Here is a 24500-nt window from a genome sequence, read left to right on the forward strand (position 1 = left end):
AAGATTAGAAAAAACATAATGTTACTCCGGAGTATATTTACAACAGAAATAGTTAAAACCAAACTTGTTTTTTAAAGTAAAATTAATAACAGGCTTTATGAGGCCTTGCCTAGATAACGATAAAAATAATTATAATAATTTTGTTATTAAAATATTTTTTTGATAAAATATTTTCTGCTGACGACAACAGTTCATAAAAGAGGACAGTTTTGCTACCGTGGGCTCTTTAAAGCCCACCTATGATGAGCAGAAGATGCGGCACGCTGCCGGATGTTTTTCATTGGACGGTGGAAGCGTTCACGTGATCTGATTGGTTGTGGCTACTGTCACTCAGAACTGAGTAGCCCCGCCCCTTGGCTTCACGGACTGGCTGTTTGGCCAGAACGAGGATTTTCACGAAAACGTCGACCGCAGATTGCGCAGCAGATCCGAGCGGAGGCACCGTGAGAGCGGCTGCAGCTGCGTGACAGCTCCGTGGATGGCGCGTTTAAACTTCATGACGTTCGCCCGCGAAGAGAGACGTTGAGGAGACGATGTCAGTCATTTGATGTCCGAGACGGGGCCGCAGAAGTGGACTCCCTCCGCTGTTCCTTCTTCCCTTCGCCGCAGCCGGGGGCCGTTAACGGCCGATGGGGGCTGACGGGACCTTGCAGCGAGCTGGTGGCCCGGAGCGTCACCTGTGAGGCGTCGACGCTTCGCCGCGGGACGCGTTGGAGGCAGAACCCCCACGCCGCACCGAGTGGACGTGGGGCTGTTTTTTTTTTTTTTCAAACTGCTAATTGGACAACTTTCCGGGAGGGGAGGAAAAAAGTTAGCAACTCCACGTTAGCTGCACGAGCCGACCCCCCCCGTGCGCGCGCGCGCGCACCATGACCACCACGGACACCAGAGCGGCCGCGCACGCGCCGTCACCCCGTTAATGGACTTGACGCGTCCGTCCTTCCTCGGCGGTCTGTTGCTGCGAAGCCCCCCAGGTTAACTTCCGAGGACCGTGGCGTGGCTCTGCGTGGGTTTTATCCCGTGTTTTTTTTTTTTTTTCTCGTGAAAACTTTCGCCTTCCCCGCTGACCAACATGTCTCTGAAAGAAAACGCCTGTCGGAAGTTTCAAGCCAACATTTTCAACAAAAGTAAATGTCAGAATTGCTTCAAACCCAGAGAATCACATCTGCTGAACGACGAAGACTTAAGTCAGGTACGAAACACGTTCCTAAATATATATACATATATATATTACATTAATATTAAATTTTTATGTCAATTAAACCCAATTAACGATGTTTCACTCTGGGTTCAAAGGTGAAGCTAATTGGACATAATTGGTGTGCAGCCTGGTGTAGGGCCCTTATTGACCTTATTTCATGCAGAAATAGTTTTCATACCTGTTATTTGGACTCAGAATGGAGCACAGAGCCGGCCCGAGGCATAAGCGAACCAGGCGAGCGCTACTAGAAAATTTGTGCATGCATTTTCTGAAGATTTATTTTTTGTAATCCAAATTAACATTTTAACTAGGGCTGAACAATTAATCACATTTTCAATATAATCGCGATTTAAAAAAAACGCAATTTCCAAATCGCAGAGTCTGCGATTTTTGGCTATGTAACATTTAGGGAATTAGACACGTCCATTAGGTGTTTGTAAAATGTTTAAAGTGGGTTTGCCTCCACATTGAAGGGAAGACAGTTGCAGCAGTGAGATAATCTAATTTTATTACCTGTTTTAGAGTTTATATAAATCATACATAGCATTAAGTACAGGTCAATCAGTTTAATACATAGACTTGCTTGTTGGTTGCACTTTATGTTAATCAAGGATTGACATCCAAATCAATTAAAAGCTGTTCTCTTGAACAATATTCTGATTTATAAAAACATTAAAAGTTCTTGTTTTAAATAGTCCTTGTTTACAAACATCTTTATTTAGAGGCCATTTTTGTTGCTTGTGGTTAATGCAGAGAAAAGTCAAAATTGCAATTTTGGTTGAAATATTTCATAGGCAGAACGCGATAATTTCTGCTCTGAGTTTAGAGGCTGTGGGTCTTTTAGCAACTAATCCGCACGGAGAGGAAACAAATTGATTTGTTGTTTTGTATATGTTTAAAAAGACATGATAAATTAAACTGGGGGGGGGGGGAATCGCATTAAATCGCAATATTAAGATGAAAAATCGCAATTAGATTATTTTCCAAAATCGTTCAGCCCTAATTTTAATTAAACGACGCGAGCTGACTGGTTATATTTGACCACATTGTGAATATTACAGAATTGAAAGTTAGCAATTGACGCAGAAAGCCATAACTTATTATTCAATTTTAAATGTATGTATTGTGATGCTGAGTTGACCCCAAAATCAGATTCTGCCTGAACCGCCTCGGGCCGACTCGGATTATATACTATTCCTAATTTATAATAATCTGCTCCCGCTGTGTATTCTGTACAGGCAGATAAACAGTGACTGGACTAAAGGCTCTCCATACATCTGCTGACCAACATGTCAGTCATCAGTTTAGAAAAGATGTTTATAAACGCACACCCTGTTAATGAATGATGCATTTCTGACTAACAGTCATCAGCTTTCAGGTGCTGGCTTGACCAACCTGGATGAAAATGAGACTTTTCTGCTGGAATGGACGATGTTTTCTGTCTAACTCCATAACCACATCATATATATTTAACTTACTTATAAAATATTCAACTTCTGGCGATAGACATTTGCAGGCGGCAGTCGGGTAAAATTGGACGGATTAGCTCCAGGCATCTAAATGTCAAAATGGACGTAAGAAACTGCAAACTCGTGACGGGTTCGTCGGGTTTGAAAGTTAAGGCCCATTTTTAATTAAACTTGTTGACCTACGTGCAAAAATCTGCATGCAATAAAACTGACACTACATCACCTGAATACATAAAATCAGGCGATGGCAGCATCATGGTGTGGGATCCTGGCCTTCGCCATGAGGTGGCTAAAGTCTTCTCATATGTGTTTCATTTAATATCATATGAATAAACGTTTGTCTGCAGTATAGAGCCCAATGTGGGGGTCAGAAGATGATTTAATGCTAATACACTAAAAAGGTTTAGCATTTCCTTATTTGTGAGATTGATTAAAAAAAAAAGTATAACTTTACAAGACGGTCCACTTTCTTTATTTTGCTGCATGGGAAAGGCTGCGCTTTCTATTGTAAGAGTTTTTGCAAAAATATTATTTTATTCCTGTAATTTTACGACTTTATTCCCAAGAAATTCCCCAAAAAAAACGATCCCACGTTCCAAAATGGGGTCACCGGTCTCTTGCACTATTATTTTGAGGGTCACAAGCTGAAAAGTTAGTTTGATAAAATAGAAATCATATTTATTGATAATTATCAAAACATTTAAAAAGTGCATTTTATTAAGTGCAGCTTTTGCCGTTTTTATGCTGTTGTTTTACGACGTATTTTTAGACAAACACTTAATTGAACCAATATTTTTACCAGAACTGCAAGTTTTTTAAAAAAAATAAAAAAAATTAAAGAGTGCGTGCTCTCTGAAGTCTTTGAAGGGGGTGGAGCTTGGTTCCTGGGTCTGCGCTGTGATTGGTCGGGAGGATGTAGTATTAACCTACTTGATAGGCTGGAATGTAAAACAAAGGAAAACTTTTATTCTATTTAACTTTTTATTGTTTTCTATCGCACCACACGTCCATCGATTGATATTTATTTTTATTAAATTGTCGTCCAGCCCTTGTAGACTGTTTAAATTTTGGTTCACATGTGTTCAACACACCCTCACAAACAATAAAAAATGCTAATATATGCATATTCTGTGCATGTTATCCAAACAAATGCTGCTTTCTCTTCCTGTTTGGTCAGAGCAGTAATGTTGGTCTCGATCTGATGGGGAGTAAAAGCGTTTGGGCTGCAGCCTTTGCTAGCTGAGCACATTAACACGCTGTCTTTGTACTGAAATGTTCTATATAAATAAATAAATAAAGCGAAACTATTCAGTTTAACTGCTGAAGGGCAGCAAATGACCTACATTGATCCCAGTTGCTTCCATGTTCATCAGAGGATCTGTCATACGGGGTTTCTGTCGGGTCATGTGAGGAGAAACGCGTTGTCACAGTGTCTTAGTGCCATTTCACCGACTTACCCTCTGAAATGTGAGTTTTTTTTTTATTTTTATGTCCTAATAGCTGCTTTTCTGTTGAGTCTGTTCAAGTTCTTGGTTCTCCAGGGTGAGGATTGAAACCAAGTGATTTTTTTGTTTACAAGAAATGTGCTTGTGATCAAAGTGAAAGAGGCTTTAGTTGCAGATTACGCTCAGCTTTTCACGGACTGAAGTCATGGCTGTAATCAAGAAGATGCGGAGGTGCCGGGCGGCTAAATGTCAGCCGCTGCTGCATTGACCGGGCAATGCAGTTGGATTATGTAAGGGAGTTAATTTAAGCTCCATAGGTGTGGGGGTGAATTTTTTTTTTTTTTTTTTTTTTAAGGAAGCTTTAATTGCTCCTCCGTACACATAATAATGTGGTGGTTATACAGGAAGTGCCGAGTACTGCTGTGGCTCCAGCTCAAGTATGTAGCAGAACAGTTTAAGAAAGGCCCAGCTTGTTTGACTTTCAGTTCTGTAGCCACAAAAGCTCCCAAAAATGTGTGCTATTTTCCTCTCCACTGTTTTTTTTTTTTTTTTTTTCTCCCATAGCTTCTGCCTCTTGTTTTCTCCACCCACGCGCCGGTCCGCCCACTGCTCTGATCACAGGAGGAAAAATCATGTGTGTTGGCCGTTTTTCTTTTTTTTTTTCTCCCGAGGCAGCGTGGTGCTCTGGAAGGAGGCCAGCAGGAGAGTGCAGCCTGTGGTCAAGTCGAGGCGTTTAGCGACTAACTCGCGTAAAAATGTTCTGATTTTTGTGATCCCAAGATTAAAGTGCCTTGTTAACAGCTTCCTGTCGCTTGAAACCGTCTCACGTTTTGTCACGTTGCACACTTAAATGTATTAAAGTGGTGATTTTATGCAAAAGACTTGGAAGTTTGACCTAATTCTGAAGTGGAGGACAAGATGTTTTCATGGTTTTTCTGAATTTTTTAGCATATTCACAAATTCAATAAAATTGTATTTATATAGTTACCTTAAGTCCTATATAATAATTAAAGGGCTGATTTTAACCGCTGTTGCATATTATCTTCTTGTAGCGTAAGTTTCCCCGAGTCGATACTTTGTGAAACAACTTTTTTGGGGGCATTTCTCTACCAGCTTTTCAATTAAAATTTATTTATATAGCGCCAATTCATGAAACATGTCATCTCAAGGCTCTTTCCAAAGTCAGCTTCCATCAGATCCTCCATGTTGGTGAGAAAGTTTCCTCTCTAAGGAAACCCAGCAGGTTGCATCAAGTCTCTCCAAGCAGCATTCACTCCTCCTGAAAGAGCGTAGAGCCACAGTGGACAGTCGTCTGCATTGTTGATGGCTTTGCAGCAATCCCTCATACTGAGCATGCATGAAGCGACAGTGGAGAGGAAAACTCCCCTTTAACAGGGAGGAGAACCTCCAGCAGAACCAGAACCAGGCTCAGTGTGAACGCTCATCTGCCTCCACCCACTGGGGCTTAGAGAAGACAGAGCAGAGACACAGAAAGCACAGAAGCTCACATTGACCCAGGAGTACTTTCTATGGTAGAGAAGACAGAGCAGAGACACAGAAAGCTCAGAAGCTCACATTGACCCAGGAGTACTTTCTATGTTAGAGAAGACAGAGCAGAGACACAGAAAGCACAGAAGCTCACATTGACCCAGGAGTACTTTCTATGTTAGAGAAGACAGAGCAGAGACACAGAAAGCTCAGAAGCTCACATTGACCCAGGAGTACTTTCTATGGTAGAGAAGACAGAGCAGAGACACAGAAAGCTCAGAAGCTCACATTGACCCAGGAGTACTTTCTATGTTAGAGAAGACAGAGCAGAGACACAGAAAGCACAGAAGCTCACATTGACCCAGGAGTACTTTCTATATTACTGTTCTACACACGAAGAACAATTTGCTGCAAACGTGCCAACACAGGGACGTCCACCTGAGCTGTAAGCCCACGCAAGGTCGGCATTAATTAAAGCTGGCCTTTAAAGAGTCGCAAAAAAAGCCTGTTAAGAAAAAAAAAAGCTCTAATAAATCCTGTTTGTAGTTTCAAACCATGCAGGTGACGCAGCAGTGTGTGAACGAAGGTGCTTTGGTCAAATAAGACCAAAAACTGCCGATTTACACAGAATAACTCATTAGTTTATGCAACAAAACTAGAAAAAGTTAAATGAAAATCGGCTTGCAGCTGTAGCTACCTGTGGATGTCGCTGACTTTTCTTGTATAATCATTATTGTTAATTTAAATGCTTGGTGTTTTGTTCCCCACCAGGCTAAACCCATATACGGAGGATGGCTGCTGCTGGCACCTGAAGGGACGAATTTTGACAACCCCTTGCATCGATCTCGAGTAAGTCTCCACTATCTTAACTGAGTTTTTGCAAAGCTGCACCTTTTTCTTTACCTGACTCCGCCAGATAGATTTGCTCCGCATATCCATCTGGAAACCTTCCGTTGAAGTAACTTTGGGAAGGGGCGAAAATACTGGTTAGCTGATTGGCCTATGTTGGTGATAGACGGGCCAAATGAACCAATCAGATTCGTCGTCGCTCTGTTACGAGCGACGAGGAAAACACAACCACAAGCCAAGCTACTCTTGCTGCTGCAGGTAAAGGCTCGTTAGCTCAGCAAAGAAATACTCTGTAATTCCGATAAAACTTGCTCGATAGCCACGCTAACGCTAGTTTCATCGGCTGAAGCCGCCATGTTCTTTAGACTGAACTGACGCGCTTCCCGTTGCGTCACACCTCAACCCACCTCAAAGCCAACTCTGATTGGACGTTCGTTTGGTGAACGGCTCCAAATTTTCTTTAACGGAGGGTAGCCAGACTGATCTGCGAGTGAAACCTTGAAACCTCGCGAGATCAGGATGGTCTCACGAGGCTACCTTTTTCTTACCTTTACTGCTCCTAATTGGTGCTGTCCGTCGCGTCGGTCCAGTTCTGTGAATCAGTAGCGTTCAAATGGGTGTTTGGTGTGACCGGCATGAGTAACTCGCTTTAATGCGTTGTCCTGTCTGAGACCCATTTTAACCAGATCTGCAGGTTTCTGTGGGAGCTCGTCCCTCTACCACAGAAACCTTGTTGTGAGGCAATAATCGGGCTAATATTGACACAATTTGGGGATTCCCACCTCCCTGTCATCACGTTAATGGGAGCTTTACTTTATCAGCGCTCAGATTATCTTGCGGTGGTGCATCCCTAAAAAGGAAGGAGGGAGGATGTGGGGGAGGAGAGGGAAAAGGACCTGGTTCCCACAGCTGCGCTGATGGCTTCCATATGTGTTTTGGGAAAAGCACCCCTTGATCTCCTATCATCAGTCTGGTGCTGCCGCTTTGACATCATCCCTGATACTGGTCCCGTCTTTACTGCAGGGCTGTAATTGGTTTGCTTAAACGTATCGCTGATGTCAGCCGTTTGCCCAGGCAGACTAACCAGGGAACTAATAACAGAGTGACGAAGGCTCAGGACCACTTCAGGCTAACGGCCTGTTAGTCTGTGGCCGTATCGTGATCTTAGAAGTATTTAGCTGCGTGTTACAAGCCTCTGATATGGTGATTTTAAAAAACATTGGGTGTGTTTGGAAGATCTTTCTAACGTCGGCGAGTAAATGTAGAATATATTGCAGCCATAAAGAAACGTTTGTGTCAAAGCACGCCTTCCTGGCTATAATTGGAAGAATTTTGTGGCTGTTTTTCTGATTTTTAGTTGTTTTTGTGAAGCAGGTTCAGATGAACTTTTAGCCGCTTTCTATCCAACCATTCAAAAGCTGCACTGAAGATACTTGTTTCTAGCCTTCCTGCCGTTAGCGGTCCAGAAAAAGAAAGGTTTTAGATTTATAGTTTAAACTATGGCTGTACGATTTAACCTAAAATCAAAATCGTGATTTATTTCAATCATAATTGTGATTTAATTTAGATGTTTCTCTGTATTAACCACAAGCAACAAAAATGTCCTGTAGATAAAGATGTTTGTAAACAAGGACTATTTAAAGCAAGAAATTTAACTGTTGTTAATAATCAGAATATTAATATTCAAGAGAACAGATTTTAATTGACCTGGACGTCAAGTGCAACCAACTAACAAGTCTATGTATTAAACAGTCTGACCAGAACTTAATGCTGTGGTGAGATTCCTGAAAGTTTCTGGTAAAAACTATGATTATATAAACTCTAAAACAAATAATACAACTATATTATCTCTCTGCTGCAGCTCTCTTCCCTTCCATGTGGAGCAAACCCACTTTAAACATAATTACTGACACCTAAAGGACGTTTGATATGTTAATTGTTACATAGCCAAGAATTGCAGACATCTGCGATTTGGAAATGACAGTTTTTTTTTTTTTTTTTTTTTTAATTGCGACTATATTGCAAATGCTATTAATTGTGCAGCCTTTGTTTAAACTGCTTTTCACATATGATACTAGCAGTGCGGCTAAAGTTACAGAATTTCCTCGAGGAGCATAAACTCTTTCACCTTGACTCAAAGATTTCCTAAAGGCTGCCAACATTTCCAAATCCAGCATTTTCCATGACATGTTGAAAAGCTCAAAAGGATAAAACAACGGAGGTTTGCAGTACAGCCGGTCTGGTACCGTAGAGAGAAACTTTAAATCTTCCATCAGCTTAAATCAGCTTTCCTTACTGAACACGTCACTGACGCATAGAGATGCTGAGCCTAGGTCTTCATCACCCAGTCACAGCGGTCCACACCGAAGAGTGTTGCTGTCAGGGCGACCTAGGGCTGGACGATATAGAAAAAAAACATATCGATAAAATAGAAATCATATTGATCGAACAATAATTATCAATAAATTCAAAATATATATTTTAAGTTCAGCCCTGGCTATTTTATGCTGTTGCTTAATGACCTGTTTCTAGATACAGAACACACAAATAATGAATTCAAACTCAACCCTTTATTCAACCAACTTTCTACCAGAACTGCAGGTTTTTAAAATACTAAAAAAAAAAAAACGCGTGCTCTCTGAAGTCTTTGAAGGGGGCGGAGCTTGGAGACAGAGCTTCCTGAGTCCGCGTTGTGATTGGTTGGAAGGGTGTAATGACTGTAATATTAACCTACATGATAGGCTAGAATACAAATGGAAGGAAAACTTTTCTATTGAACTTTTTATTGACCCTTTTTTTCAATCATCGCTATATATTGTTATTGAATAATCGTCCAGCCCTGGGGCGACCTAGTGGTTTCTGGTGTGAGCGTGGGTATAGTTGAAAAAAATCACATCTTTGGGTGTTTGACTGACAGGATCATGCTGAAAATTGGCCTTTTCTGATGAGAAGCCTATTTCAATTTTATTTTTATAGCTCCAATTTACAACACCTCACCTCAAGACTCCATCAGATCCTCCAGGTTGGTGAGAAAGTTTCCTCTCTAAGGAAACCCAGCAGGTTGCATCAAGTCTCTCCAAGCAGCATTCACTCCTCCTGAAAGAGCGTAGAGCCACAGTGGACAGTCGTCTGCATTGTTGATGGCTTTGCAGCAATCCCTCATACTGAGCATGCATGAAGCGACAGTGGAGAGGAAAACTCCCCTTTAACAGGGAGGAGAACCTCCAGCAGAACCAGAGCCAGGCTCAGTGTGAACGCTCATCTGCCTCCACCCACTGGGGCTTAGAGAAGACAGAGCTTAGACGTAAAAAGAGCATAGAAGCACTGATCCAGGGGTTCTTTCTATGTAAGTGAAGGTACTCCTGGAAAAGGATAATAGTAGATTAGCTCCTTTTAGATGCTTTGTCTAGGAGAGAAACAGCTCAGCAGATATAAGCCAGGGTTCAGATCTGTGTTTTTCTAATTTTTACCAAACTCAACACAAACTGCATTTAAGGACAAGTTGTTGATTCCTTTAAAGGCAAGTGGGACCTTTCAGTTTTGCTGAAAAGAAATCAGCTTTGTGTGTATTTGACCCACCAATAAAGCTGAAAACGGGCCAACTGATTTGTCCATCACTGTATGCAGAGTTTCTCAGCCTTTTCACCGTCTTTCTTAGTCGAAGGTTTACAGACGAGCTGTTGAGGTTTCATCTGTTAGACTTTGTTGGAACAGCAGCCCATGAACTTTAAAGATAAGCTCGGCGATTCTTTTTCCGGAAGTTTCCCCAAGTCCCTTTTTTGAATAACTGCGGATGCGGAAGACCATTCTTCAGGGGGATCGAGTGGAAAAAAAATCTCCCAAATCCACTCTGGTCTTATTTCTTTCTACTGAGGACTTCCTCTTCTTCTCATAAACATGAACGCGGTTCGCTTGATGCGACTCTCAGCCATGTTCAAAGTCTACGGTGAGACCAGTGGAGCTACAATGAATGGCTAACACTGAAGCTAACCGCTAAGCTAGCCGCTAAGCTAACCGGATACATAAACACTAGAAGTGCGCAGCAAGGGGAAACTAACAAGGGAACGAGCGTGAACACTGGCTCTATGATCGGCATGTGGGACAACCAGTAGATAAGGTGATACCCCTGGAACCTGAGGGACAGAGGGGGGCGTGGTCAGGATGAGACATGAAGGCATCTGATTGGTTCTTTCCATTCGGACCGAATTGCAGTAATTGGTCATAGTTTTTACAGGCCTGCAGCTCCCACAGAGATAAAAAAATTTTTTTTCTGAATGCATAAAGTATTGACTACTGTCAGGATGGAAGGACGATTTTACCCAGTATAACAAAGTGTTTCTAAACAGCATTACCAACTGTAGCTTTAATACTGAAACTTTTGTAGGTAGGGTGCATCTGATTGCTGGGATCAATAAAAGCTGTTGGAAAGCACACAGACATTACTGTAGATAATATATCCGTATTATAGACATACGTGGAAGGAAATAATCCAGTTTAAGGTTTAAACTGCTTGTCCCGCTTGTTGAAAGCCTTATAATGGGTCATATTTTAGAAAAGATCACTTCCTCTTGCACATTAATTATCTCATGCTTAAACACAAAGATTTATGAAACTGTTTGTAAAAATGATGCTACTTAAAGCGGTGATTTAATGCAAAGAACATATTTTGTCTTGTGACAGAAATGGCAGCGGAGATTCTTCATCCTTTACGAGCACGGCTTACTTCGCTACGCTTTGGACGAAATGGTGAGTTTTAACCTTATTTTAGTCTGATTTTTGCTACGGAGGCGCTTGGTGGAGGGTGGCTTAGGTTTAAAACTTGCCAGAGTTGTCGGAGCTGGCTCTCAGAGTCAACAGTGTGGGAGGGAACGGAGCGGCACCACATGGTGTTCCTACTAAAAGTCATGTGCTGGCCCGATTGTTTGTTCTGCGGTTAACACACTCTGCGCACACATTGTGCAAGAACCCTGCGGTGACTACCTATTTGGAGAGAAAACGTTCCTTTCAGCACCAGAAACAGAAGGTTATCGTCTCTGACTGAGCTTTTGTGCTTTTTTTTTTTTTTTTTTTTTTTAAGGTGAACCTGTAAACTAAGCGTCTCCTGTGGGTTTCATACGTAACATTTTCAGTATGATGTGTGTCAGTTTTGTGCTTTGCTGAATATTGATTGACCTGAACCAGCACACAGTTTGTTCTCCCTCAGCACGGAATGGACTTTAAAACGAGGTTAAAATATAGTTTGCATTTGCATTTTCTCTCCTGGTAGGACGAAAACTCGCGTTGCACGAATACTCATTGACTACATGAAGGAGCCTCTAAATAACGCTAGAAATGCTGCAAACCATCATGTTTCTGTCATCTTGGGGCCATTATATTTTATTTGCGAGCTGAGGGGGGGGGGGAAAAAGAAGCTTGTTTTAGACAATACAACGAAAGAAAAAGGGGGAGACGTGCTTTGATTCTCGGTTCCCTCAGGATGTCACTCTTCATCTTTTCATCTGCTTTCTGAATGGAGCACGAAAAGGAGGAGGGGAGGTCAGGGTCTGAAGCTGGAAATATCAAGTGGCTCTAAAAATAGAGCCTTGCTTGTCACACGAGCTGCTTTAGAATAATCATTTTATGCTAAATAAACAGCTGCACAGACTTGATTATCGGCCTTTTATTTTTTACAATGGTAACCGTGCATATTTAGTTTTATTACATTTATTTTCTACGCCAATATTCCTAGATTGAGCCGTATTATGTGACAGTCCTGCAGCCCACATCAGAGCCCGCTCTGCCCCTGCGTTTTCCCCCTCCGCCTGGCTTTAAGGCTCCTCCGTCTTGGTGGAACCAGACCCAGATGGGCTGTGGTTGCAACCTGCAGGATGTGGCACAGTGGAGATGGGGGGGGTATGAAGAAAATGCTGGAGAGGTCACAGAGTCAGCGATGTGAGGTTGGCCTTCTGCTGCGAGACGTTCCTCTGCTTTTACTGGATGCTAAACTCTGTTGCTTCTCTGAATAGTTGCTTCATAGCTGCTGCTCCTGCAGGTTTGGTCGTCGACGAAAACATGTCGAATTTCCCACCATGATTCGTAAAGAATAACCTAATATGCTTGTAGTTGCGAATGTATAAATTCACATTTACAAATGAATCCTAGAAAAGAAGAAGATGGCAGTTCTGGTTTGTTTTTTCCTACAACATTACTAGTAAATATCAGCTTCTACAATTACACACGTCAACAACACTGCAAAAAGAGGACTTAATGAAATGAGTGCATTTGTCCTCGATTTGAGCAGGTAAATAAGAATATTTACCAATGGAATGAGCATTTGGCCCCCTAAAACAAGATATCTGATATACTGCACAATATAAGATGATAGAGATGAGTTGTTCCTATTTTAAGTGCAAAAATCTTATTCAATTGGAAGATAATCCTATTTAGCTGCTCAAATCGAACACAAATATACTCATTTCAAGATTTTACTTTCTTTTAACTCCCTTTTTGCAATAAATAAGTAAAAAAAATCAGTAAACACCATGGCGATGAGACAAAGCTATTTCACAGACCGAAACAATTTTCGGTTTTTAATCATTGGAATAGAAATAGTTTTTGCATCCCTCGCCAGTTTGGTCGTTCTTTTTTATTTATTTATTTTATTTCTGAAATTCACAAGCCCGAGATTTTTGCTCTCCTGCAGCCCAACACAACCGCGTCAAACACACTTTCTACGGTTATTGTAGAGGCAAACATCAGCAGCACAAACGCCGGATCGTACAGGTCAGTTCAGTCTGAATGGCGTCCATGTGCTAATGTGTCTGTGGGAGGCAGAGATGATGGTCAGAAACGTGAACAAAATGTCTTTTCAGCCTTTCAGGGAGAACAACTGGCCACAAAAAAACGGTTTTAAAGGAAACGAGGCGTTTCTGGAAAATGAACAAAGTATTTCCTGATGGAGCTTGCAGAGTATATCGGCCTGCAGTAATGCAAAGGACTGCTAGGATGCAATAGTCCAGCTGCCATGCATGCAGATTCTGCACACCTGTGACACAGCCGTACCTGTTGGAGGTACCTTTTGCTGCCCACAGTGCCCACGTGTATGTGCGCCCTGTTGGCGGCTGAGATGCTGAAGCTAATAAAGAATAGTAAAGACATTATGATGAAGGAAGACAGAGAAAATAGTCAAAGTGTCTCTTTTTTGTAATATATCGTCTTTATCGTACTAGTAGTTGTATCATGACTACATGGTTTCCTGCTGTTCTGCAGCCCATTCCTTAAAGGTGCGCAGTGCAAGTTTTTCTGGTTAAATATTTTTATTTTTCATACATGCCTTTACAATTGCCTGATGTGTAAAATGAGTTATCCTCTATTTTACATATATAGGCCCAATTAGTCGGTTCATGATTCAGTCCGAATCCTCTGGGCGTGGTTAATTCAATTCTCCGGCGTAATCAATGCGTTAGCGAGAGAACACGGGCTAACTTCAATATTTATAACTTTCTAACCTCAGATGACGGTACGCTTCTAAACAAAAGACGTGTGCAGCGGGAGCGGCAGACGCATTTCCTCTTCTCTCATCCACGTGCACAACGCTGGTGTCATTTCAACTTGTTGCCAGAGGGGGCAGACGTGTGCAAATGTCCTGGAACCTGTGCTATGCTCCTTTTTTTTAAAGGAAAATTCCGGTCAAAATCAGAAATCAAACCGCTGAAAGTACTTTAAATATAAAACTACTACATACTGTGCAATAAATTATATGTTTTTTTATCATGTTTTTGTGGAGGAACCCATCTTGTTCAAGAATAGTACTGTCACCTCCCATTTTGGGATGTCACTCAGCGGACCCGCTGTTGAGCAAGTTCCAACGCTCTGTTTGTCACGACGCACTATTTTCCAAGATGGCGACGGCTGGTGCTCTGTACGAAGCAGAGAGTGATGAAGTACTAAGTGACATTGATGGGAGTTCCGTGGAGTCATCATCATCTGATAGCGATATGGATTTTTTAGAAGAGTTTCTTGACAAAAACCGGACTTTTGACGGCGTTTCAGCACATGCTGGGGCGGAGGGATATCACATCACATGTGGTATCCTTCCGCCCCTCTGGTCGGTAACCATCCCCGCAAATTCTAAATTAAAAATTAAAAAATAACTCACCGAAAATCCTTGCTCTCATGTCATGTTCAAAACATTCTTCTTCAAAATGACGTGTTTTCTCTCTGGCCAGAAGTTAGATGGCAAATCCGCTCTCTTCAAGTTGGCAATCCAGCAATGAGCCCGGTGGCTCATGAATCGAAAAGTTTAAATAAGCAATTTTTTTTCTACTTTTACCAGTTGTGTTGGAATATCCAATGGCCATGCACGTGAGCATTGTTGCTTTAACAATAGCTCACGCAAATGTCAGCGGTGAAGTCCTCTGGAAATCCGAAAAAATTGTCGATGATCGCAGCTGTGTAGAACGGCTCTTATTGACTTTGCTTGGAAAGCGGGGAGAAATCCTGCCCATATTTGGGCAGTAAGGGCCGCCTCCATACACAGCGATCCAGACTACAATTTATGTTTTTATTTTTTTTATTGATTAAAGATAAGTTAATTAAATAACCACGAACGTATTGGTTTTAGTTATAGCTAATGGTCCCCTGATTTTTCCTTGTTGACCAGACTTCCCCTTTAATAACATTTACACATAAAAAAATCTGCAAAATGGGGGGACATGTATGTGTATTTAGCCCCTCTGAGTTGATGTAGAACCATATTGGACTGGAGTCATAGTTGCTGATTTTTATTTGTTGCCCGTTGTGCAGCGTCTAACAGCTAAACACTTTAAAATCATTGTTCACAGATGCTCTTCATTCAGTCAAAGTCTTGTCACAGATTTGGGTCTAGGTGATGACGTCGCCTTTCTAACCCGTGAATCTGTTGATTGAAACCGTTCCTCTCTACCTCTGGTCAGCCAGCTTCAGCGTCCTCACTGGAGTAAGCACTCCACGCGATGCTTGGCTCCAGTAGACGCAGCTCTAAACCCGTTTCATCTGATGGTTATGATCCTCGTTATTTTATTTATGTTTCTGAGCTCCGAGTTGGTCTCACTCTGAATCACGGCGCTTTCATCTAGACGATCTTTTATTCTTGTACAACATTTCCTCCCTTTTTTTTATTTGCAGGGGGAAAAAAAACTTGTTTGGGACTTTTCCTGCAAACAGACACTCCATTTTGTGTACTTAAACCTGGCAGTGAATGTAATTTAGCTCAGACAGAAGAGAAGTATACCTTCCAAATAAAACGAGGCTAGCTATTGAGTTGCACGACAACAAAAGGCTCATTCAGGGACTCTTCAATCGCATCCCTTTTAGAGACGGCATTGACTGCACTTGATGGTCTGCGTCAGAGCCTCGAACCTTTTTCTGTTTCACACACATCACGCTCTTCTGCTGACATTTCAGCTGCGACAGTCTCATTCTCATCTTCATCTTGGGGTCCATTAATTTCCCGTGTTTACTGGAATTTAAATAGTGAACTTCTTCCCCGTAGCGCTGTCCAAAAACACAGAGAGCGTTCTGGCAAACCTCCTCAGGGTTCCCACACATTTGTGCATTCTTTTCACTTGAGACACACAACCCTGCTGCCTTTCTCCTGAATCTCTCTGACACGAGCATATACAACGTCAGCCTGTGTTTGCCCTGCGACTCCTAAGACCCTTTGACATGCTAAAACGTGTGTAAATACTCCCATCTCCCTGTCCTAAGGAAATTGAACATTTAGGTCTCCGGTTGGCCATCTTTGCAGAGCTTTCGTCTTGTGATGTTTAAAAATAAGGAGGGCTTAGCATGGATGAGTTGGCACCGAGCGGTACTCGTATTATTGCCTGCAGAGCCTCTGGACGGGCGATGAGGAGGAGCAAACCTTTCACCCTTAACCGAAAAAAGTCAGAACTTTGATTTAATCGATTGATTCGAATTTACAATTATTTAATTTTAGGAAAATCTGGAATTTATTTTGCCAATGCACTTGTTGGGCTTCCATGATGAGAATAGCAGCGATGCTGAATATATGTTTAGGAAGATATTAGGGCTGTACGATAATTCAATAACAATATATATCGATCCATAGACGTATATCGATGATAAAAAAAGGGTCAATAAAAACCTCAATAATAGTTTTCCTTCATTTTACATTCTAGCCTATAATGTAGGTTAATATTACATCATTACATCCTCCCAACCAATCACAGACCCAGGAACCAAGCTCCGCCCCCTTCCAAGCTCAGAGAGCATGCGCTCTTTTTTTCTTTTTTAAAAAGAAAAGTTTTGGTAAAAAGTTGGTTGAATAAAGGGTTCAGTTTGAATTCAGTGTTTGTATCTAAAAATAGGTTGCTAAGCAACAGCATAAAATCGCCAGGGCTGCACTTAAAATAAATGTTTTGAATTTGTTGATAATTATCGATAACGATCAATATGATTTCTATTTTATCGATATGTTTTTTTTCTATATCGTCCAGTCCTTGAAGATATGTCGTCAGAATATTGTAGAGAGGAAACTTTTTTTTTTTTCACCACAGGACACTTTAATTAATTAATTAATTAATTAATTTTTTAAGTTTGAATTTACACAAGTGAAGTGAAGCCTGTTCTCCGCTCATTGTGTAAAACCACTAGCAGCAAACATTTAGTTATATTTTCTTTGTTTACAACGGTAGCGCCGCCATCTTGTTTCAGGTCAACTCCCAGACGAAATGCTTGACAATAAAGCAAGTTTTTAAAATAATTTCTTTTATTTCTCTTTGTGAAGCGAAAAACAAAAAAAAAAACATTGATTAATCGGATTTGGTATGATAAAATCTGAGATTTTAATTTCAAGTCCTATCGCTCCCAGCCCTACTTGCACACTTCCAGCTTTTATCGAGGACACGCTGTGATTTATCTGCTTTTATTTGCGTTTATAATTGTTTTACAGCCGCACAAAAACAATAAATACTGCGCCAGGTTTCAGAATGACGTCTCATTCTCAGAAAAGGTGCAGAAACATAAACAGCAGCATTTTTATGGCACAGGCGAGAAAGCTGTTGCAGAACCCGGTGGTTCTGCTCAGCCGGCTGCGTGGAGCAGCGGGTTGGAGGCGTCCTTTGAGATCTTCTGGGCTCCGATTACGCAGCTTCTTTTTGCAACATCTCAAATGGGATGAAGTTGTGTTGTGATAATTTTCCCGTCTATCGTCACCTCCCTCTGCCGGACCTTCCAGTCAGAGACGTGGCAACCCGAGCAGACGGAGATGCAGCTCCTCCAGGAGGGGGAGATGCTCCTTTTTACCCCGACGGTTTAAACTTTTAGTCCAGTGGTGTCTGGGATTTTTGCCACGGGACCCAAAAACTGTCGAGCTGAAATTATTCTGGGATATTTTCATTAAAATTGCAAAAACAGTTTGATATTTTTTTATTTTATATCTGCCTGCTGAACATAACTCGCCACAAAAAAACTAGTAAAGTGCTCTGATTTCTGTATTAATAGGATCTATAAATCCTTGTAGATCCAAAACACAAAAATGTTTGACCAGATAGAGGAAAAAAAAAAAAAAGAAGCTTAAAATGTCCTACATTTTTCTGGTTGGTGATCTTCATCTAGATTTTTGTGTGTATTTTCAGCGTCAGTAACAGGATGTGATTCAGCGCTGCTCTATTTAGCAAAGTTAAAACTACAGCAGGCTGCAGACTGAGCGAAATGTCCGATTGCCTTCGATTCAAACCTGTTGTTGTTGAACAAGTTCCGGTATCTCTTCAGCGAAGGTCACAGGTTTGTGGTTCTGTCTCCCATCCAATTAAATTAAAAGCAAACAAACATTGCTGCTGATAAACAGCGAAAACCTCCCTTTAAGATTTTCTTTATAGTCCGCGTCTTCATCTTGATCTCGACCTGGGGTCCAGGAGCAGAAGAGCTGTGCCTGCATCTGAAGCCATGAATGCATTGGTGCAGTTTAAGGTGAATAAAGGGGTGTGAGCGGTTGTTTATCACAGAACGGTGATCTGAAAGAGGTTTTAGTCAGTGGCCCGTCAGCTGGCGGCTCAGAGAGGCTCAACGAAGGAGCTGACTCTGCAACAGCAGGTCCAGAGAACATGTCTGTGTGTAAACTTTTCACATATCCACTAATCTGCTGATGACAGACTGCTGTCCATAGAAACTACAGACTGAACTAACTCATGGTGGGGGGGGGAATCCTGACATATCTGGGCTGAGTCTCCTTCTGACGATGTTCTCGGATCACTTCCTGAGGACGGCCTTCAGTGTGATCAGGTGATTGGGCCACATTAAAAAGCTCCTTGTTTTGTGAGGGGAGCCGTGGCTCTGCTGTGGATCGTTTCTGTTATAATTCATAGTTCAGAGACACTCATCCGTCCAGAGAACCCCCCCCTCCCCCCCCGCGCTGACCCACTGGGCCCACATTCCAACCGAGCAGCGGCTTGGACACAACTTTGCTGTTTCAGGAGGATCTGCACAGTAAAAGCTCCCCTTGGAAAACTGCCTGCCTCTTTATTTATTTATTTTTCTCTAATATTTATCAGCCTGGTTCTGTTTTGACCCATTTCTAATGGCATCTTATCTGTGCTTTTCAGTTTTCGCTTCTGTTTCAGTGACCCGACGATCCCGGATGTGGCAGCGATAAGGCATCTTATCTGCCGTTTCTGTTTGGATACGTTTGCTATTTTAGTCGGACGTACTGTAACTGTGTGGCTCTGGCCCAGGTCCGTCCTCCCAGCGTAAAATCTGAGGCGGCCAGTCTGCTTCTGGACCTCCGTTTGAAATATGACCCACAGATTGGGTGGAGTTCTTACCACAGTTATGGATGGAGGCCGTTTAACTGAGTTTATTTCATTTTTATACAAATATATGTATAAATTTACCCTGTTGATCCTTTTTTTGTTATCCTGTGAGATGAAATGTGGGCAAATATACAAATGCTTGTAAAAAATCTTTGCTTTTGTTGAATTCAAACTATACTAGGGCTGGGCGATATGGCTTAAAAATAAAATCTCCGATTTTACTTTACCAAATCCGATTAACCGATTTATTTTTTCCTCCTTTTGTTTTCATAAAAAGAAATGAAAGAAATTAATTTAAAAACTTGCTTTTAAGAGCAGGCTTCACATCACTTGTGTAACTTCAAACTAAGTTTAAATGAGTAAATTAAAATGCCTCGCATTACAGTAAAAAAAAAGGTTTCCTTTTACACTATTTTGACAATATATTTTCCTAAACATATATTCAGCATTGCGTGCTGATCTCTTCACGGAAGCCCAATGATTAATTTGGAAAAATAAAATCCCGATTTTCCAAAAAATGTATTCTTAAAAAAATGTAAACTCAAATTAATTGATTAAATCGATTTATCGCCCAGCCCTAAACTATACAGAAACATCAGTTAAATGAAAAATAAATAGTGGTCTCCCTGCTTGAATCTATGAGCAGAACCGTTAAAGTTTAGCCCAAAATCTCTTCAAATGCCTCATTTAATGCATTGTGCTCCCCAAACCATATTAAAGTAAAAAGTAAAGAAGTTTTACTGATTACAATCTGTCATTTTCCCGTACTTTAGACTGAAATAAAGTCCATTAGGTTGGAAAAAGTCGTTCCGGAACCTCCACTGCCTTGGACCAGTGATAATTCTGGGTTTTCATTCCTAGCAGTTATTCAGGCTTTTGGCTTAATTCTAATAATTAATAATAAAGTTAATGTATAATAAAGAGTCGGGGACGGGTTCTGATCCTGCCCAGCCCTTTTATCTCTGCCTTCCAGTCCGGTTCTGTCCAGCCAATAAATCATTTGTGTTGGACGGGGCGACCACCCTGGTTGTGTAACCCTCCCTGGTCCATAAAGCCAGACCGGGCCTGTGGGCCTGCTTACTGAGCTTGTTCTGAACACCGGGTCCAAACGCTGACAGGGGGGCTAATGACCTGAGAGGACTCTTTTGTTTGCCACCGTAAACATTCTGGTTGCTCCGCATCTAGTCTGTACAATTCACGATTACAGAGGAGAAAGTTTTTGAGGAAATAATTGGAGCATTTTGACCACGGCACACCTGGCTGCTTGGATCACAGTGGGGTTCTCCAGGTGGATTAAAAGCCGGACTGTAGTCAAACCGGATGCAAACGCATTTCTTCCTGCTTTGCATGTGTTGATCTCTGCCTGCTGACCGGCTAATCCAATCACCTGCAAAGGTCCAGGGCTGTGCAGCCAAGATTCGTTTTAAGTGCAAATGTGGCTTCAAAGTTAGACCTGGCCAGCCAGACTTTCACTTTCACTTTGCTAAACAACAAACTGAGTCTGGAGCTGCTCCCATAGAGCCCGAATCCCTGATACCGACCAATCACAGGCGTGGGCGGGCTCTATATGTTGAGTGACGTGCTTTTCTTTGACCAAAGTCCGCTAAACATTCAACAGGCGTTCTTGGTCCTTTCCCTTTTTACATAAATGTGCACCGAGATGGAACTAACACTGTGTAGCTTTAGGTTTTTGTGACAAAGACGGCAAAAATCATTCACCGTAGTCTCCGCTCGACCGTCACGTCCGCAGCTCTCTGATTGGTTCACTTTGCGGCTATTAACTTTGCCCCAGAAAAGGCCTCTATAGGAGCAGTTCCTGGTATGTTGTTTTAACTTCAGCTGTACTGAAGAAAGGCAACTTAGGCCTGGGGACCGTTTCCATTGATGCAAAAGAAAGGATACACTGCAAAAACGGAACTAAAAATAAGTGAAATTTTCTTATAATGAGTATATCTGTCCTTGATTTGAGTGGGTAAATAAATTATCTGCCAATGGAATAAGATGTTTGCACTTTATATGTGAACAATCCATCTCCATCATCTTACTTCAAGTGCAGGATGTCTAATTATCTTATTTTAAGGGTCAAAATACTCATTCTATTGTCAGATAATCCTTTTTACCTGCTCAAATCTAGGACAAAAACACACATTTTAAGAACATTTTACTTATTTTTAGATCCATTTTTGCAGTGTAGAAATACTCAAATAACCATAGATTTTTACTTTGAGGGCTAGATCATTCCACAAATAGTTTAATCTCGGTCAATCATTCTCTCATGAACTGACTAATGGCGCTTATAGAGGCAACTGCCTTAAATAGAGGAAAACTCATTTTACACATTGGCTGATTTTTAAGGGCAGGTATGGAAAAAAAAATTTACCTTTAAACTTGTGCAATTCTCCTTTTAACCCTTAAACAGGCAGGAGTGGAAAATAAGTTGCAAAAAAAAAAATAATTAAATTGTATCACTCCTCTCTTTAGGCCTTAAGTGAAATATTTCCACATTCAAAATTTATATATATTCAATATTTTGGATTTTTCTGAGTTGTATCTCCCAGGATACGTTGCCCTATTAAGGTTTAACAACAGGAAAACTGTAAGCTGAAAGGGCATAACAAGTCCAAGTTTATGCAAAACACTCTGCTAAAAATGGTGAAAATGTTATATAACCGAGGTAGAAGTTAGTAACGGTTAAACATGTTTATGTGTGTGTGTGATCCACACATTCTTGGTTTCACAGACACACGCATGCATAAATACGCTCTCACTGCAGGGTGTTTTTCTTTCCCCAGGCAGGGCTGATTATCCAGACCGTCCAGGATTATCCAGTGAAATTCACTATTTTAGGACCTGATATCTGCCAGGAGGATTAAGTAGGGCACAGCTGAGATTGTACGCAGCAAGGCAAGGTGTCCAAAGGCAAAGAAAGATAAAGCTCCATATCTGCTGTTTCCACGCGTGAGCTGCATGTGTTATCGGCAAGAAGACCCAGAAACAGACGCGTCGTATCGGTGTAAGAGTTTTAAGATTGAATGAGTTGATGTCGGCTTGGTTAAAGGTCTACAGCAGGGGTGTCAAACATACGGCCCGCTGGCCGGATCCGGCCCACCGAACAATTTAGTCCGGCCCTGTGGCTAAATACATTATCATTATAAAAAAAAAAAAAAAAAAAATTCCCAGTGTCCTGTCTGACAATGTGGCAAATAAGAATTGTTGTCTTAATGCCAAAAAGAGCTCATCAGATTTGACTTTCACAAGTGGAGCAGTACTGCTTTTGCCATAGTGCTCCGCTTGATTTATGAATGTGAATAGTTTTATTATAATTCATGCGGGGAATATCTCAAATGATATGGACATTACAATGGGAAAGTAGGAGAGGAAAGGAAGAACAAGAAGAAAAAAAGAAAAGGTGAAAGAAAGGAGATAAAAGGAAGAGAATGATAAAACAATTATCTAAATAAACATGTACTTTGTTTAATTGAAAATCTGCAGTTCCTATATTGTCCACGGGGGGCGCTGTGTTTTAATTAGCAGATTAAGCTTCAGGTGTGGAAACATTTAAATAATTTCTTAATTTTTATCTGTTTGATGTATTTTGTCATGCAGGACGGTGTTTTTAAGTTCCAAAAAATGTGAATAAATGTTTTTCAACATTGTACAATCACTGTGATCAGTTCTTATGCATAATAAGAACTAAATGTTTAACTGAGTAAAAATATTGTTGAAATTGCACATACTTTTCTTAAAAACGCTGAGGTTATTCATAATATATTGTGTAAAAGTGAAATTAATTTAATATAAAAATCAACAACAAGTCCACTTTTATTAGTTCTATTTAATCTTGCAATGAGTTTACTCGTGTGGCCCTCTTGAGATCAGATTAAGCTGTATGGGGCCCCTAAACCAAAATGAGTTTGACACCCCTGGTCTACAGAGTCAAACCTAAAGGCCAGTTCTATATATAGGGTCTAAATCCTTAGATGAATAAAAAAGTTAATTCTTTTTTTGAGCCTGTTGGCTGCATTGATCTGTTTTCTGGTCTGACCACATTATGTAGTAACTGTTTTTTTTTTAAAATCCATTATGTTTGATGCAGATGCAGCGTTGCTCTCGGCTAACAGCCGGATGCAGAGAAACGTCGCACTCCTCACATTACGTTCACTAATTTTTACCACAAACATTAACTCCTGCTTATATTAACCATCGTATGGCGGGCCCAGTTTTCTCTTTGCAGTGTTCAACTATAAGAATCTGGGTGACCAAGTCTTAACGAGCTCTTAAAGGAAATGTCTGTTTGTTTAGTCGCTGGATATTTGAAGCCAACAGTCTTTCTTCAGAATGAGGCACTCCTTTAACATACGAGAACACCCAGTGTTAATATTAGTTTTGCAAATTAAAACCAGTTTGCTGTACATGACTAGAAAATGACTGAAGAGGACAGCTGGAGCTGTTTCACCTGAGCTGCAGCCACACAAATCGTTTCATTGCTGATCCACATGTGTGTTTAATTGATTTGCTGCAATTAGTGTCCGTGATTACTCTGCCGGCACCGCGCGATAAAACTGAAACAGATTTTTCAGTTTTGTTGCTCCTTCTCCAGCTGCTCTAATTTTTTTTTTATGGCTCCTCTTTTTACAGAAGCTGCAGCAGCGTGTCCGACTAATGCAGAAAGCGTGTAGCTTTAAACCGGGCGTGCTTGAAGTTTTAGCTAAACGGTCATTGACATTAAAAGTGGAGCTGCTGTCTTAGAAAAACTCAGAAGACAGTGAGACTCGCTTTAATCAGTCGTCTGCAGTTTAGAATTTAAACTCCAGTCTCGAAAGCTTTAAAGGTGCATAGCCATGTTATTAAACTTTTGTTTTTTCTTCTAATTTGTCGGTAGCTCACTCTGGTTGCATAACAAATTTTTAAAGGAAACATTATCACGTCCTGCTGCTGTAATAGTTATTTTTGGCATTTTATGCTTTGTTTTTGCTCAGTTTGTCAGTAAATAAAACCGTTTGTGTTTATTTTAATGGAAGTACATACTGCACATGTGCAGCAGGGGATAAAACAAGGAAGCAGCTAACGGCTATTAGCATCTCCCAGTTAAACACTGAAGAAAAGTCCAGTAAAAATAACAAAAAAATATTAATGACTCCAGGAGGGAAAAGCCTGGAAAGTCTCTGGGAATCCAGTCTGAACGTTGGTGTTCACTGAAGCAGACGCTAAACCTGCCGAGGCTCAGATGTGACGCAGAGTTGACCGACGTGAGTAA

General features: G+C 41.1%; 1 protein-coding gene across 1 annotated transcript in view; it reads left to right on the top strand.

Moving 5' to 3' along the window:
- Positions 1-323: 323 nt before the first annotated feature.
- Positions 324-24500, top strand: part of si:ch73-103b11.2 (rootletin) — a gene marked incomplete in the record, with an annotated part of 107196 nt that continues 83019 nt past the window's right edge. Inside the window, 3 exon segments of the mRNA XM_036132051.1 lie at positions 324-1192; positions 6375-6452; positions 11133-11198. Of these exon segments, the coding sequence (XP_035987944.1) occupies positions 1073-1192; positions 6375-6452; positions 11133-11198 (264 nt within the window).

Source organism: Fundulus heteroclitus, unplaced genomic scaffold, assembly GCF_011125445.2.
Source record: "Fundulus heteroclitus isolate FHET01 unplaced genomic scaffold, MU-UCD_Fhet_4.1 scaffold_47, whole genome shotgun sequence".
NCBI classification, from domain to species: Eukaryota; Metazoa; Chordata; class Actinopteri; order Cyprinodontiformes; family Fundulidae; genus Fundulus; species Fundulus heteroclitus.